The sequence below is a fragment of the Doryrhamphus excisus genome, chromosome 13 (assembly GCF_030265055.1).
Source record: "Doryrhamphus excisus isolate RoL2022-K1 chromosome 13, RoL_Dexc_1.0, whole genome shotgun sequence".
Taxonomy (NCBI): domain Eukaryota; kingdom Metazoa; phylum Chordata; class Actinopteri; order Syngnathiformes; family Syngnathidae; genus Doryrhamphus; species Doryrhamphus excisus.
In genome coordinates this window covers 15660561-15677618 of record NC_080478.1, presented here as the reverse complement: position 1 = coordinate 15677618, position 17058 = coordinate 15660561, and the positions used below count along the sequence as shown (strand labels likewise).

Here is a 17058-nt window from a genome sequence, read left to right as displayed (position 1 = left end):
GAAAGCTAAAAATACTTAAGAGAATTCCTTCTCAGGGATGATCTAACAGTGTCATGTTGCATTCGACGTCTGCCCCAAAATGGCTTGAGGGACTCCACAAGCATGACATAAACCCCCTGGGTTATCTTGAGTCCGACATAGTGGCAGTCTAACTTGGACACCATCTGTCAAGATGTGATGTTCATGTGGAGAAGAAATACAAATCCAACCTGACAGCCCAAGCAGGAGACCAACTGGTGAAATTAACATTTTATTATTTTAGCACAGGTGTTATGTTTATCTTCCAAGACCTTTTCTCTTACCCCGTCTTCACCAGCAAGAAATTCCACCCTTTCTATACGAGTACCCTCTTTCCCACATTACTCCTGGAGTTTATTTCCTGACACAGGCCTCAAGAGACTAACGGCTTTCCATTCACAGGGGTAAACAATACACCCTGACAGTCTCCCTTCATCTCAATCAAATACCCAGTTTCTACAAAAGCACGGCCCACAGACACGCAACAAATGAGCCACTTATTGGAATCCACTGCATTTTTTAGCATACGTGAAGAAGTGGTTAACACCCACAGAGCACTGTGAACACACATGGTGCACAACAAACACTGGGATGAAAATAGGCCTTAATGACAGAATGATCGTTCCCTGCTACATTCATTAATAAATTTAGACTTGCAGTCCGTATGACACCAGGCAACATAAGGTAAGTAGTTTCTACATTAAGATGGCGTTTATAGAAGATGGAAATTTTCTTTTTGTGTACGACAAAACAGCATTTTTGGCACATAATAACACCAACGTTGGCAAAAGGGCTCTCCATTTTTGCAAATGACAGTGTTCCTACTACTACTGTTGCGTCTGTAATCCAACTAAAACTGTGAACCCCCAGCATCCCAAGTCTGTAACACATTGATTGTAATGCACACAAGCACAAATCTTATTGACTGCGTGTTTTAAGTAACATATTTTCTGGTATTCTGATGGTGTGATATTCATTCATTCATTCATTCATTCATTTTATACCGCTTTTCCTCACAATGGTCGCGGGGGTGCTGGAGCCTATCCCAACTGTCTTCAGACGAGAGGTGTGGTACACCCTGGACTCTTGGGCATTCTTGGGCACTCTTGCCGGTTTCACAATATGATAATTGCAGCTCTAAATGTGTTATTGTGAAATACCTTAAAAATAGAGGGGAAAAAACAGTCATTTTTAAACAATCCAATAGAACACGGCCCTGTGATTGGCTGGAAAACCAGCAAATGATGGGACGAGCATCAAGTCAACCCACCCGACCCCTTTGCTTTCTGTCTTCAATGTTGCATTTACCATTCAACCATGGCACCATACATTTGTGATTGTTCAAAGTTCAAAGTGCATAGTCAAAGTTAGCGGCTCTGGTAATTCCACAATAGCTGGAGCATACCAAAGCTCTGCAAGCAAAACTTAAGACCCGGATCTAACATCGTTGTGTAGTTTCCTGTCTGGACAACATGGCTGGTAATTGTCAATTATATTGAGGCAACATTTAGGCCTGAAATGATCCCCAGAAACTATGGTCTGCAAGGTCAAGTGGGGTCAAAGAGTTAGTAGATGGAACTTTTCACTAGTAGCTGATTGATTATGTTCTTTTCTTCTTTAGGAGCTGGTCAAAGCCTGCTTTTTAAAAGAAGAAGCACAGTGGGACGCTCATTAGAGGAGAACAATTGGCTTTGGCTGGCCTAAATATGGTCACCATGGGGGGGAGGAGGAGGAGGAAATGATTCAGTAGCACTAAGGATGCTAGATTGACTTGGCATTAAAAAGGCACTGAAAAAGGAACATCTGACCAAAGTTCAATGAACTGAAAGTGTTCAGTTCAAACACAAACATCGCTTATCTCACTGAAACTGGACACCAAAACTCACTTTCAAACTTTGGAACTGTGAAATTCCACAAAACAAGAACGCAATATTTTAAAAAAAATTAAACAGTTTCTGCCTTCCAGGTTTGGAGACTGCAAAGAATGACTGGAAGAGGATTTACGTGTCAAAGGGGACATCTTGAACGTAAAGTAGTTAAGATTTTGAAATTGACCATGCATGTTTAGACGTGCCAATCAAGCTTAATAGTCCAAAATTTATAAATATTCCTTCCTTGACACACTAAGCACCCATTAATATCACCACTACGAACTACACGGGACAAATTATCCCCATATTGGCTATCAAAGCCAATAAGATGTGTTAAAATGCAGCTCACGTACCGAAGGGACAACGTCTTTCCCCCGACGTAAAAGTTTTAATCGGTCGACTCTTGGTGATAAAATCGCTGCCACTCCGTTAAATCCGTATTTTCCACATGTTCAAGTCCCACGGAGACGTCATCCTAGTGTACTTCTACTGGTCGGCTTTAAACCGACTGAGCTGTATGTAGCATCTTTGAAGAAAAGCACAGTACGCACTACCGCTGCATTCAGGGTCCATCGGAAAATTGACAACCACGTATGAATAGTCTGTAGGTCTTTTGAAATGTTTATAATTTTTCCATGTGTTATCCATAACCGAATAGTTCATTACAATATTGATGAATACATCAATGATTTCTTCACGTTTTATCCATGAAGTAATTACCAAATTCGAACCCACCTAAAGACATTGAAATATACCAGGGCAGTAAATGCAACGAAGGGACGCCTGCTTTTGACATCATACAGTATGTGAGTTTTTTTCAACATCTGGATTGTCGTGGTGGAAGACAACAAAAAGCATATAAACCTACCTAAAAACACTTTTACGTGTGTTTGTGTGTGCATTTTTCTACAAATCCAAACATGCATGTATGCTACCCTATTATAAAAACAGGCTGTCACTGTGAATAGACAACCCAGACAATTACATTTATGGGGGTCAGGTCAGCTGAAAGTTTAGCGGACAAAAGAAGGATTCGGTGAATCAATTGGGTTGTATGATAATTTATGTGAGGCTGATTAAACTTTCACTTCTGCCTCTTTGCCTTTCTTCGTCCTTACAGGCAAAGTGCTGAATGTTTTACTGAAAGACTTCTCACAATGTTAAAGTGCAGCTTTCATTGTCACACACAAAGCGAACTGAGCCGCCATTGTTACAAGTATCTTCTGATATTTAAAAATGTTTTTTTAAACGACAAAAAAACATAAAACAAGAAAATTTGATGGACAAAACACCAAAACTGAAATGCAGTACTGTACTGGGCAATGGAAGGTTTTTAACAGTCAACAAAGCGATATCGCCATCTGCTGGTAATAAAGGGTAATGCCAGCCTACCGTTTAGGTAATGTACTGTTGAACGTGACTAATAATAATCATATTGATAATCAGGAAATGTCTTTATAATCAAATTGACCGTCATTAACATTATTTTTAAACGTTAAATGTTTAAACTGTTTTAATTATTTAAATTTGTAATTATTTTTTATTTATGTTAATTGATATTGAATATGGAATGTAAATGCCTGTGCTCACTGCCTTATATTAAAGGGCACCTATTATGCTCATTTTCCGACCCTTTGTATTGAGTGGTGGTCTCCTATACAGCAGCTACACACAATAACACACACATAAAACTTTTTAGACCTTCCAGAATCTGCACCTATTCCAGCTGTATTTTCTTTTGATTTGTGCTTTCTGCCAAAATGGTCTGTTTTCATTTATTCCACCTAGGGCCCGGCTCCCGGCATGCCCACTCCACTCTTTCAAACAGTGTTTTGAGTCATCCCAAACTTTTTAGGATTGACTTCCAAATGGGCAAACCTCATTATCTCATTCAACACGAGAATGCAACATTTTAACTACATTTATAGGTCAGAAAAGTGGAAAAAAGCATAATAGGTCCCCTTTAACCAAATTGGAACACGTTTTCAGAGCATTGACTGTGCTTTACCCATATTGCTTAATCATGACGTAAAACTATATTGTGGAAGGAAGGTGTTTTCCCACCAAGGGATATTGATTTTAAAAAATGGTTACTTAAACCAATTCAATGTAGGACAATAAAACATCTTAGCTTTCTGATATATGCAATAGAGCTAATTAGTGTAATATAATGAATTAGTTTTACTGCCTTGGACCATATATGGCCCCTGGGCTGCACTTGAGACGTCCCTGGTGCCAGGGGACAATGTTGGAGATGGTGTCAGATGACCACATAGACACACGTGGCAAACACATATCGAGGTAATTCTTTATTTGACATTTGCCATACAGCTTAAGACAATATGTGCCAAGTGACAAGTTGGTATCAATTATCATTAATGCATTGTGCTATTTCTAAAAACACGTTTAAACAGTAAGCAACAGTCTACAAACTACATTAAGATCGAGATTACGAATTACCTCTATATTTTTCTGATGGTTAAATAAGTGATTAGGTGTAAATTAATTATAGAGCAGGATTCTATCAAATGAAAGAACTTGCATTTCTTGTTAATCGAAGTAGAAACTGTTAGTCAACAAACTGTTTAACAAGACATATTAAAACATGTTAAAGTCACATGGCGTACACTGCCTTAAAAAAACCCATACATTTTACATACACTATTAAAACAGTACCACTCTTGTGGTGAACACGAACTTTGTTGTCTCTTTCATCAGTCAGAGTTCATTCTGTTAATGACACAGCTCTCGTCGACAGTGTCATTCATCGCATGGATTGAGGGATCAGAGGTCATGGCTGAAGGTCAGATGGGTTTGGTAGTACTGTTGTAGACAAGGCGCTCCCTGTCTTCTAGGGAGGTGAGTGGAGCGTTATTCACGGGCACGCGGTGGTGCTGCGAGGACTTCTTTCCCTTCATAAAGCAGTAGAACAGGATGGCCAATAGGACGACAATACCGACACCCAAGATGGCAGCTATCGCAATGACACCTGCGTAAATACATGAGGTGATCAGTGTTGAAGAAAATCTGTGCTGTTTAATGTGAAGTTCAGGTACAAGGAATAGCTACTTACTTGTTTGGCTTTCAGACACTCTGCGCTCAAACTCCTCTTTTCTTGCAAACACATCCTTTTCTGAACAGAAAAATTAAAAAAAACAAGATCAGAGACACTGAAAACGAGTCAAACAACATGGTTTCGTTTGACTGTGGATCTGATGCAAACATCTTAATTTGTTTAGTAAGAAGTATCAGTAATTTGTTTAGTAAAGTTTCTAAACAAATTAGGAGGAGTCACGTTCTCATGCAGTCCTTCACAAAGCAGTGCTGATTCCTGAATGTACTGACTGTACTTACTACCTTACTTGCACTGGTAAAGTAGCAGGTACACACGGTATTAATACTGACAGGAATTTGTTGAAATATTCCTCGTGTCCCTCAAGCTACATAAAAGGGCAAAATAATACAAATACCTTGTCATACAATTGCAACCGACATGAAATATATTAGGTGGCACGGTGACCGAATGGTAAGCGCGCAGGCCTCACAGCTAGGAGACCAGAGTTCAGTTCCACCCTCGGCCATCTCTGTGTGGAGTTTGCATGTTCTCCCCGAGCATGCGTGGGTTTTCTCCGGGTACTCCGGTTTCCTCCCACATTCCAAAAACACGCTAGGTTAATTGGAGACTCCAAATTGTCCATAGGTATGAATGCGAGTGTGAATGGTTGTTTGTCGAAATGTGCCCTGTGATTGGCTGGCGACCAGTCCAGGGTGTACCCCGCCTCTCGCCTGAAGACAGCTGGGATAGGCTCCAGCACCCTCACGACCCTCGTGAGGATAAGCGGTAGAAAATGAATGAATGAAATCTAATAATAAATTCATATTTGTGTTGCGATGTCAATAAAATGATCATTATCACCGTTTTAAAAGGCAGAATTTATCTATTAAGACTGTATAGGGGTACCAGATAGATACTTTATATCCAAGAGAAAACTATTACTCTATAAAGCCTATAGAAACAAATAGATTATCAATGTGAGATGTTTATATTTTATTACGTTTAGGGAAAAAGTAAAATCACTGCTGTCAAGCTAAAGTAAAGAGTTTTAGTTTCTCCACGTTTGTTCCTCCATGTCTGTCACATTTGAATGTTTCAGACCAACAAAATGAAATATCCGTCAATGATGACACAACCAAGCCAGCCATGTGAATCCAAACCTAAAAAGCCCATCACCATATTTAAACTTGATGATCTGAAACATTAAGTGTGACAAACAAAAACAAAAAGGAAATCAGAAGCACTTTTGTCACGCCACTGTATGTAATTATGATGACTAGTATTAGGGCAATATGTGTACACTTGGATGAATGAATAAGATTCATTCATCCAAGTGCAATACTACATTTTGTTTACTGAAATTCCACATTTGTTTACTGTAATTCTACATCTTGTTACTGTATAGGTTATTGTTTTTGACTGCAATTCTACATTTTGTTACTGTATAGGCTATTGTTTTTGATGTACATAGTATATTTACACTTATTTTGAACAGCACCTGCCACTTTCATATTTATATTGTTATTCCTTGTTTTATTTTTATCCTTTTACTTATTTTTACCTTCTACAAAATGCACCGTGGAGTTGCACTCAAATTTCGTTGTATGCAATACAATGACAGTAAAGGCGATTCTGATTCTCTATTCAGGATCCCAGATAGGTTGGCTCCTATCCCAGCCTACTGAAAAAGGCGGATTCGATGGTTACTTTACTGAAATTCACGACTAAACACTGGACTGGCCGCCAGTCAATCACAGGGCAGACACAGAAATAAACAACCAACCACCTGCACAAACATCAGCAGTGTAACACCATACTACAAATGACAAAAAACAAGTCAACACAAAGAGAACATGTAAAGTCCACACAGAAGTCACAGGATTTGAACAAAGAGCCTCCCTGCTATGAAGCAGACGTGCTAACCATATGCACTGCAGTGGTGCTGATTAGATGGCAATTTGACATAGTGGCCCGAGGCGACACAAAATGTTGGAACGTAAGTCTAAACCAAACAAAAGCCTTTGGTGTTCAAGAACAATATGACTAAGTGGGAAAAGTACTGATAAAAGCATATATTACATGGATGTGGTAGAAAAGATCCACGTAAATGTCAGTGAGAACTTACCCGTCACCCCTTTGCAGACCTTCCCGCATGTCTCCCTGGAGTCAAAACGGTTTTCGTTTCCCTGGCAACCACCATAGTTAAAGCGAAAACATTCCCGCTGTAAGGGGTCGTAGTACCATTTAGTGAGACTGTGTCTGCAGCTGCCCGTTTTGGGAGGCTCGGTGCAGCGCACTGTTGATCAGAAGAAATGAAGATTAAACGACACATTGAACAAATAAAATCTACTCAAAAAAATCAAATCACCTTTTTGCTCATCCACTGGAATTTGCAGCAAAATCTGGAATGTGTTGTCCACTGGTAAGAATTAAATACATTTAAGAATATATTTCACCGAAACATTGAGTGAGCTCTGATGAAGTAAAATGATTCTTACAGTCCTTGCACTTCTTTTCATCTGAGCCATCACTACATTGAGGTGTAGAGTCACACTCCAAGCCTGGTTCCAAGCAGCAGCCGTTTGCACAGGTGAACTCCTCTGGGGTGCACGCAACGCCACACTTTTCTGCCATGGAATACAAACAACAAGATATATAGTTAGGACATAATACAGAATATAATATTGAACAACCGTCAAAGCCCTGTTACTACATACCTGGGCGATCCGGAACGGGTAAACCTCTACCGGTACCCCTTTTTTCTGAGGATAAGAAAAAATGATAAGTCGGTGATACTAATCAGGCAACACAGAGAGACTTCCTTCATTGTAAATGGAATATTTCATAACATAATGTGGGTTTTTAACATGATTAGATAAGATAATATAAACCTTTTTTAGTCTCAGAAGGGGAAATTTCAGGTTTAGTAGATGCCTCAAATATATATGTATATATGACACACACACACACACACACACACACACACACACACACGTGGGGTCAGGCAAAACGATCTGAAACATTTGTAGGTTAAATAAAAGGCAAATAAAGTAACAAAAAGGCATCCAGCATCCCGTTTTTTTATTACATGCAAACATACGCAAAGCAGTATCATTTAAAATTCAAAAGCTACTTCAACATCTAAAATTGACCATGGAACTTCAATTAAAAAACCTGTTAAATGATGCCAACAATGTAAACATACCTGTGCCATAGCAAGCATTGGTGCACTCGTCCTTGGAAAGATAGTTATTCAGGTTCTCTCTACAGCCCCCAAACACAAACTCCTCGCACTTTTCCGAAGCAGCGTTGTAGTGCCATCGAGGGAAAGCGCCGCGACACGGCCCAATCTTCTTTGGAGCCATGCAATGATCTAAAAGGAAGTAAGGGTAACATTAGTTAAAATCATTATTTTGTACTGTTGTGAAAACATAAAACATTGTTGTGTTCAAAACTCAACATGATACAAACAAAACATGAAAAGTACTGTATATGGCTGTAATTCCCTTCACATGTACAACCTGCTTACTTCTTCTACTGTACTTCTCAAATGGTGTCCCCTCCATCATATTAAATTATATACAACAAAGTGTTGCTTTATCAAGCAGTTCAACAACAAAGGTTATTGTCTCACACCTGACACCAGATATGGTGTTTTCCTCAATAATTTGGTGTCTGCTTTGACAGACATGAAAAATAATATGTTGAGACTGAACCATTTGTTAAGCCATGTGGGCCGTAGCGCGGGATGTGGTTTGTCTGTATGTCGCTGATGAGACACTGAGCTCATCGTAAGCAAGCGTACAAAGAAGTGCTTTGAATCTATGTCATGTGAACTGAAACTACACAGATTTTATATCTACTTCCCTCTCATGAATGGGGAATATTGTAGTAGAGTAGAAATTTAGACAAAACAAAAACCTGTGTGTATCTGAATCACAAACATGGGCATGACGGGGACAACAGCTTGCATCGTAATTGGCTGCTGGTCGCGCTGGGAAACTTTCCTCTTGTGTTTATGTTGTGCAAATGTGTTAATTTGTGCAAATGTATGCCAATGTTTTTTTTTTTTTTTTACCAGTTCCACACTGTGCACCTTCATTTTAGGAGGTTACTTTGGAATTGCATTATTTTCCCTCCCATCTCCTCGTCATTCCCTCTCTCTCCCCCTCCTTTATCGCACAATCATCATGTCCTATCTACCCCTTTGTCTCACTGTATATATAGTATGGTGTATATGTATGGACAGAAGATTGCACAATTTCACTTGTACAATGGGCCCCTACCCATCTAAAAGCATTCATGTGCGTCTCCATCTAATTTGAAGCATCCACACAACAAGCCTCCATTACAATTATGTGCACCTGCTTCATGACTAATTTGGCTAATTAGATTATAATGTTAACTAGCACCCCTCCGCACAACAGATTATTTAATCCTACTTCTTCTCCATGTCTTTGCCTACAGTTTACACTATATTCTAATAGGGACAGAAAGTAGAAAAAACAAGCTTTTAATGGCATTATAGGCCAGATTGCATTATGTAAAGAATACAAAGTAAATGGAAGCTGATTGTATCCTTTTCAATGATTAAATACTAGGGGTGTCGTGGACACCCAACTCACCAGATGAGATTATACACGAGATTGGGTCCACAAGAAGAAGAAGAGGCAAGACTAACACCGATTTTAAGAAAAAGTACAGTAAAAAATATGACTGGACAATTAATTTATAATAAAAAAATACATGTAATCTTTGTTAGTATCAACGTGTTCAGATTAGTATCAAAATGTAACAGTGGCTTCACCTGAATGAAAACCTGCTGTTCACTTTCCCACCTATGTTTCTACACATATTCCAAATTCCAAACGAGCTGTTAATGGATAATTCAATGGAATTACTGAGGCCACCCCCATCGTCCTACAAAGTGCGCTCAAGCTGCAAGCACACAGGATACATGACTTTAAAAAGTACCGTCAATGAATAAATCCTAAAATCCTTCCAAAGACTTGTCATTGATATGGAGGTCGATTGGAGTGTTCTCGTTTGCGTAACTGAAGTTGAAACCAGACAGACAAGTTTCGTTGAGTCGGGGGTGGAGGGAGTGGGAGAACACCTATAGTGCTCACTTCCGTTTTACAGAGAAAACTGAAAACAAACACGTAGCTTGACTTCACCCGGGCCGTATGTAGCATTTCAAGACAGTGACCTTGATACCACAAAGAAAACATTTTACCAAGCAGTGTAATTACACTTTCTATTTTCTTATCTTTGCACTCTTCTATCAGCTTTTAAGATGAATGAAGGCAGCATTCTTGGCAAGTTGGATAACACAAAAAGACAAAGGCTTGACAATGACAACACAACAAGGACCGTCCATGGTGGCTTGTAAATAAGGAACTGCTGAACAGAACAAACAGAAAAAATGTAGGTATGTAAAAGGCCCCAAGGAAATAAAAAGAGCAAAAGGGTATTGTCTCAACATGAAACAAACCCTGAAGGGGGTCTAGACATAGGGATTAAAATGGTTTAACATATATAGGTCCACTTTTGCTGATTCACAACAGTACATTATTTTGTAGTAGACCAAAACGATTTTCGTAAAACTCTGTAGAGGAAGAAAGAACCTATCAAATTCTGATGAGTCTTTGGAAAAATGTGCAATAACAGTAATGTATTTGGCTGTGAATGTTCCACCCGAGTGGTTAGCGCGCAGGCCTCACAGCTAGGAGACCCGAGTTCAATTCCACCCTCGGCCATCTCTGTGTGGAGTTTGCATGTGTGGGTTTTCTCCGGGTACTACGGTTTCCTCCCACATTCCAAAAACATGCTAGGTTAATTGGCGACTCCAAATTGTCCATAGGTATGAATGTGAGTGTGAATGGTTGTTTGTCTATATGTGCCCTGTGATTGGCTGGAGACCAATCCAGGGTGTACCCTGCCTCTCGCCCGAAGACAGCTGAATAAGCGGTAGAAAATGAATGTCCCATCCAGGTCATTGCGTTCTCAGGGAAATAAATCAATCACAACTAGACTGTTCAGGACAGGCAACAATAACGATAAATCAGGCAACCTAAGTTAAGTCACTCCCTTGAATCATAAAACGTACAGCAGTCATGGTGGAAATTCTAGGTATGTATGATGATTAGAGAATCACTACAACAACTCATCTGTTGTCGGCGTATGAGGAAACAAAGTCTAGACACTTACGTTCTGATTGTTCAGGTGTAAGAACCAGAACAGTGACCTTGGTTGAGTCGGACTGACCAATGTTGTCTGTGACGGTCAACTGGAACTTGTAAATCCCAGATGTCAGGTTGGACACAATAATTTGGTCGGCAAAGTCGGTTTTCTGCATAAAAAAAGCCACAAGTCTCTGTTAACATCCGAATGATGTAAAAGAGTAGTCACATGTGAGAATTCATTAGATATAGTGTTGACCCAAATACAGTGGGGCAAAAAAGTATTTAGTCAGCCACCAATTGTGCAAGTTCTCCCACTTAAAAAGATGAGAGAGGCCTGTAATTTTCATCATAGGTACGCTTCAACTATGAGAGACAAAATGAGAAAAAAAAATCCAGATAATCACATTGTTTGATTTTTAAAGAATTTATTTGCAAATCATGGTGGAAAATAAGTATTTGGTCACCTACAAACAAGCAAGATTTGTGGCTCTCACAGACCTGTAAGTTCTTCTTTAAGAAGCTCCTCTGTCCTCCACTCGTTACCTGTATTGATGGCACCTGTTTGAACTGGTTATCAGTATAAAAGACACCTGTCCACAACCTCAGACAGTCACACTCCAAACTCCACTATGGCCAAGACCAAAGAGCTGTCAAAGGACATCAGAAACAAAATTGTAGACCTGCACCAGGCTGGGAAGACTGAATCTGCAATAGTTAAGCAGCTTGGTGTGAAGAAATCAACTGTGGGAGCAATTGTGAGAAAATGGAAGACCTACAAGACCACCGATAATCTCCCTCGATCTGGGGCTCCACGCAAGATCTCACCCCGTGGGGTCAAAATGATAACAAGAACGGTGAGCAAAAATCCCAGAACCACACGGGGGGACCTAGTGAAAGACCTGCAGAGAGCTGGGACCATATTAACGAAGGCTACCATAAGTAACACACTCCGCCGCCAGGGACTCAAATCCTGCAGTGCCAGACGTGTCCCCCTGCTGAAGCCAGTACATGTCCAAGCCCGTCTGAAGTTTGCTAGAGAGCATTTGGATGATCCAGAAGAGGATTGGGAGAATGTAATATGGTCAGATGAAACCAAAATAGAACTTTTTGGTATCAACTCAACTCGTCGTGTTTGGAGGAGAAAGAATGCTGAGTTGCATCCAAACAACACCACACCTACTGTGAAGCATGGGGGTGGAAACATCATGCTCTGGGGCTGTTTTTCTGCAAAGGGACCAGGACAACTGATCCGTGTAAATGGGAGAATGAATGGGGCCATGTATCGTGAGATTCTGAATGAAAACCTTCTTCCATCAGCAAGGGCACTGAAGATGAAACGTGGCTGGGTCTTTCAGCATGACAACGATCCCAAACACACCGCCCGGGCAACGAAGGAGTGGCTTCATAAGAAGCATTTCAAGGTCCTGGAGTGGCCTAGCCAGTCTCCAGATCTCAACCCCATAGAAAATCTTTGGAGGGAGTTGAAAATCCGTGTTGCCCAGCGACAGCCCCTAAACATCACTGCTCTAGAGGCGATCTGCATGGAGGAATGGGCCAAAATACCTACAACAGTGTGTGAAAATCTTGTGAAGAGTTACAGAAAACGTTTGATCTCTGTCATTGCCAACAAAGGGTATATCACAAAGTATTGAGATGAACTTTTGTTTTTGACCAAATACTTATTTTCCACCATGATTTGCAAATAAATTCTTTAAAAATCAAACAATATGATTATCTGGATTTTTTTTTCTCATTTTGTCTCTCATAGTTGAAGCGTACCTATGATGAAAATTACAGGCCTCTCTCATCTTTTTAAGTGGGAGAACTTGCACAATTGGTGGCTGACTAAATACTTTTTTGCCCCACTGTATAAGACAACCCTGAATATAAGATTATCTCTCGAGATTTTTGGATAAAAAGCCCATAATAAGACAATCGTGTTGAGATTTTTTTTAAAGGAGATAAAATATTGTCTTATGTTGGGGTCACTGCGATATTTACTCACTTCAATGATGGCGTAAGGATACTCTGTGAGCATTTGCCACTGATAGGAGACAATTTTCTCGTCATCTTTGCTCTCCACGCCGTTCAGGGTCACGCTGTCCTGAGGTTGGACCACTCGGTCCTGTCCTCCATTGGCCACAGGTGGACGGTCGCTTTCCTCTGTAGGGAAGACATCATGGTTAACAGTTCATATCACACAAACATTACATCAGCAGTTATTTGAGAAGAGAATCATCTTACAAGCACATAATACAACACCAAGTGACTTTGTGGTGGATGAGAAACTCAACACTACACCAGGGGCTATAAGGGCTTGGCGTGTGTGAACATGCTGAAGTGGAGGTTTCTGCCCTAGTTATGTATGTGGACTCGCATATCCGCTGTGCAAACAGGCCGGTGGAACACAATGGAAAAAGATGAGGTGGAAATGATTCAATGCCTGCTTAATTAAAGTGTTGTGTAATTAATCCTTATCCATATAATCTCCTTCACATGATTAATAGAGTCTGCGTGTCTGTCTAACCATCCACCCCCCAAAAAGATGACACGCTTTTAGCATGACTGGTCAGGTTTAGATAACCATATTGATTAAACCTTTATGGTACATATAATTGGGAAAATAACATAAATAAAAACCGTATGGTTGTCTACAATCACACATTTGTAATTTATACAGCATTGCACATACTGAAAAGTGATTTTACAGATTAACAATGTGTTGGAATTCTGTTAAAATTCACGATGTGCTATATATATCACTATATTGACAGTTACTATGGTACCCATTATGTCATTGTACAGTCATATCACCTCGTACTTCGGTATGTGACAAAAAAATTAAATTATATTAGGAAAGCAGGAAGTGAACAAATGTAACAGTTACTGACTGTAAAAGTAACAGATGGAAGGGTAGTATTTAATAAGCTTTGCTTCTTCCTACTCCTTTTGGACATGTGGAACTGTGAACTGATTATGTGATGCATTCAATTGTAATCTGATGCATGTTCAAATGAAATTAAACCATTACTATTATCATAAAATAACTTAAAACAATAGAAGTGATACATTATCTGTCTTGTAACATTATTTAGACACTACAAAGTTGTCCTTGTAATTTTAACTTGATGTTAATAGGGATATGTCTTGAAACTGTACAATACAATAGTACAATAGTCTGAAAGGTACAATAACAACAAAGTATCTTAAGAAGGTCTTACTTGGTGGGACATCCATCTCCAGGTAGCTGTCATAGACGGAGTCCAAGATGTAGTTTAAGAAACCCTTCTTCCTGACGAAGCGACAAGCATATTTCTTCTTGTAGAGGCAGTCAAAGAGGAAGCAGGAGCTGATGGAGCCCTCCTCAGCACCTCCTTGCATGAAGGCCACATTGCACTTGGGGTCCTTGCAGCAGGACACCACACAGTCTTTCGCGTTGGTCAGTGCGGGGGCCGAGATAAAGGTGGCCCCGTCTTTCACAGACTCATCCGTATCCAAAACAAAATCTTCACGGCCTTTTACAAATTTCCCCACACACTCTTCACCAACCTCCTGGCTGGAAGCGCACCCCAAAACCCCAACAAAGAGCACCAGCAACCACGGTGGGAGTAGATCCATAATTAAAAGACCACCAAAAATAGTTTAAATATCCGATTCCTAGCGACACCTGTAACGAAAGCGAAGGCAATAATTAGCTGGAAAAAATGTCTTCCGGGTGGTCTAGGCCGCGTAGGTGAACACAGACCTTACGTTCTCATTTAGAAACCACAAAGGGAAGCATCGTCCTTATCGTCCCGAATTTCCAAAGTGGAAAACCCAGAGGAGAAGTTTGATCACGACAAAGAGCTCAGGATTGTGACACCACTTACAGTGTGACTCACACGTTCGCTCACCTGAGAGAGACAGGAAGTGGACATATGCCACTCCCTTCCCTTCCACGCCTCTCTTCTTCTTTGGTTTAATGGAAGGTGCTTGCCGCCCACAATCACTCACTGATAAACTGTTGTTCTCACTATCAGGCTGGTTTGGAGGCACTTGACTGAAAAAATATTACACATTTACATAAAATAAATATAAGTCAGCATATAGTACATGTCCAATCTTAACATAATAATATACAAGTTACATTTTCTAGGTATTGAAAAAAAACGTACATACATTTATTTACATAAATGTACCACGTGATCATCAACAGAATGCTATGGCTAGGTGCGCTTCTCACTTTAATCCAAAAGATGGCAGTAAAAGCCCACCTACTTATACATAACATTGAAAGCGGAAGTGTACTTTAAAAGATGTTATACAAGTGTCTCATTTCGTGATGCAATTTACTATTCATTCAAATCAAGGCACCAGTTGCTGATCTGAAGCTGATTCATACTCTGAGTCATGCAATGCGTCATGAACGATAAAGTCTCCCTCGAAACCACAGGCGTAGAAGCCGGAAGTTGCCGTTTCAACTCCGACGTCATGCATTTTTGTCCTTTTAGTACATGTAAAACTTTAAAGTTTAACTTTTTACCTGTCCAACTTGTCTTTTAATAGACCATACTGGTGATTTTAATCAAGCTCATATGCAGTGAGCTAAGCTAATGCATACATACAATACTTAATGCCCTGATGTCTCTGATCTTTTAACAGAGCAGAACTAAGTATCAAGTAAATTTGTGTAGCATGCAGGAAAGGTGAGCTGCTGGAGGTTCTAAATAATTTAAGTGCATCAGCGAGTGTAGTATATATGTGCAGCCATGGTTGATTAATAGCCCTCTGAGCCAACATGAACCTATATTAATCATATGACAACAGTGGAAACTTGAGCAATTTGCAACTGTAAGAATGGTACCACTAATAATTTATAACAATAGACTAGTTGCCAATTCTATTTGATGTAGTAATTAATGTTATTATATTAAAAACATGAAAACATTAAACCGTACAAGCATTGGTTAGGATAAAGGTCAAGGTTCAAGATTGTGTGATGAGAGCGATATTTTTCACTTGACATATATTTTTTTGCTATTGATATTTTTACAGGTTAGCACGCAGGCCATGCAGATAGGAGACCCAAGTTCGATTCCACCCTCGGCCATCTCTGTGTGGAGTTTGCATGTTCTCCCCGTGCATGCGTGGGTTTTCTCCGGGTACTCCGGTTTCCTCCCACATTCCAAAAACATGCTAGGTTAATTGGCGACTCCAAATTGTCCATAGGTATGAATGTGAGTGTGAATGGTTGTTTGTCTATATGTGCCCTGTGATTGGCTGCCGACCAGTCCAGTGTGTACCCCGCATCTCGCCCAAAGACAGCTGGGATAGGCTCCAGCACCCAACAATGTGAATGTGCCAGGGTCCATGTGTACTCCGCCGCACGCCTCAAGGAGTGCAAACATTTGTTTCACTCCCGATAACCTGTGGTCAAAATGCCTTGGAACACATGCTACTATACATGGACTACAGCTATCCTCAAAGTTTTATAATCATTAGACAAACGATCAATGACTTATGAACAGTTAGTGCCACCCGTGCCGATGTTTTGGTGCATGGCAGTCATGTTTTTCAATAATTCTTGCTCAAATTTACATATTTGTGAATCCGCTCACTATCCTATGGTGGCAGGTGTTCTATAGAGTGCATTGAGCTGTATGAGAAATTTCAAGTCAATAAACTTAAACTTTGAAGTACAATAACAGCACCTCCATATTTGTGTATTTAAAGAAAAATAATAGCACAGGCAACATAGTAAGGTTGTATGGATTAAAGGATTAAAGCATTATGACAATGACTAATAACTATATATTGAGTATGCAGTCTGTTGGAGACTTCATAGAATCCATAGGTGGAAATGTTAATGTGAATAGGTGTTTGCTTTCCACCTCATCCGATGCTCCCAGTGATTGGCTGGTGACCCTGGACTGGACTGGTCACCCGTGAC

General features: G+C 40.0%; 2 protein-coding genes across 4 annotated transcripts in view; both read right to left on the bottom strand.

Moving 5' to 3' along the window:
* The window catches only part of LOC131140710 (pleckstrin homology domain-containing family G member 3), a 30424-nt gene extending 27993 nt beyond the window's left edge, over window positions 1-2431 (bottom strand). The window contains exon 1 of the mRNA XM_058091375.1: window positions 2243-2431. The gene's annotated coding sequence lies outside the window, so the exon portion shown is untranslated. The remainder of the gene's footprint in view (window positions 1-2242) is intronic.
* Window positions 2432-4185: 1754 nt separating this feature from the next.
* On the bottom strand, window positions 4186-15087 carry spint1a (serine peptidase inhibitor, Kunitz type 1 a). 3 transcript variants are annotated; one of them, XM_058091339.1, is made up of 11 exons: window positions 14880-15087; window positions 14351-14796; window positions 13135-13292; window positions 11155-11296; window positions 8150-8317; window positions 7662-7706; window positions 7443-7571; window positions 7313-7363; window positions 7070-7240; window positions 4963-5022; window positions 4186-4878 (listed from the first exon to the last, which is right to left on the bottom strand). In XM_058091339.1, exons 2-11 carry the CDS (start codon window positions 14745-14747, stop codon window positions 4694-4696), a joined length of 1506 nt encoding a protein of 501 aa, XP_057947322.1. In that variant the 5' UTR covers window positions 14748-14796; window positions 14880-15087; the 3' UTR covers window positions 4186-4693. The 3 variants fall into 3 exon arrangements, with proteins under 3 accessions (XP_057947322.1, XP_057947321.1, XP_057947320.1); XM_058091338.1 differs by having other exon boundaries at window positions 14875-15086; XM_058091337.1 differs by having other exon boundaries at window positions 14351-15087.
* Between the last annotated feature and the right edge of the window lie 1971 nt (window positions 15088-17058).

Coding starts and splice junctions, on each gene's coding strand:
- spint1a (XM_058091337.1), bottom strand. CDS start 14,747: ATGGATCTACTCCCACCGTGGTTGCTGGTGCTCTTTGTTGGGGTTTTG. Junction 13,293..14,350: donor GGAGATGGATGTCCCACCAA/GTAAGACCTTCT, acceptor TCTTCCCTACAG/AGGAAAGCGACCGTCCACCT. Junction 11,297..13,134: donor ATCCTTACGCCATCATTGAA/GTGAGTAAATAT, acceptor TTTTTTATGCAG/AAAACCGACTTTGCCGACCA.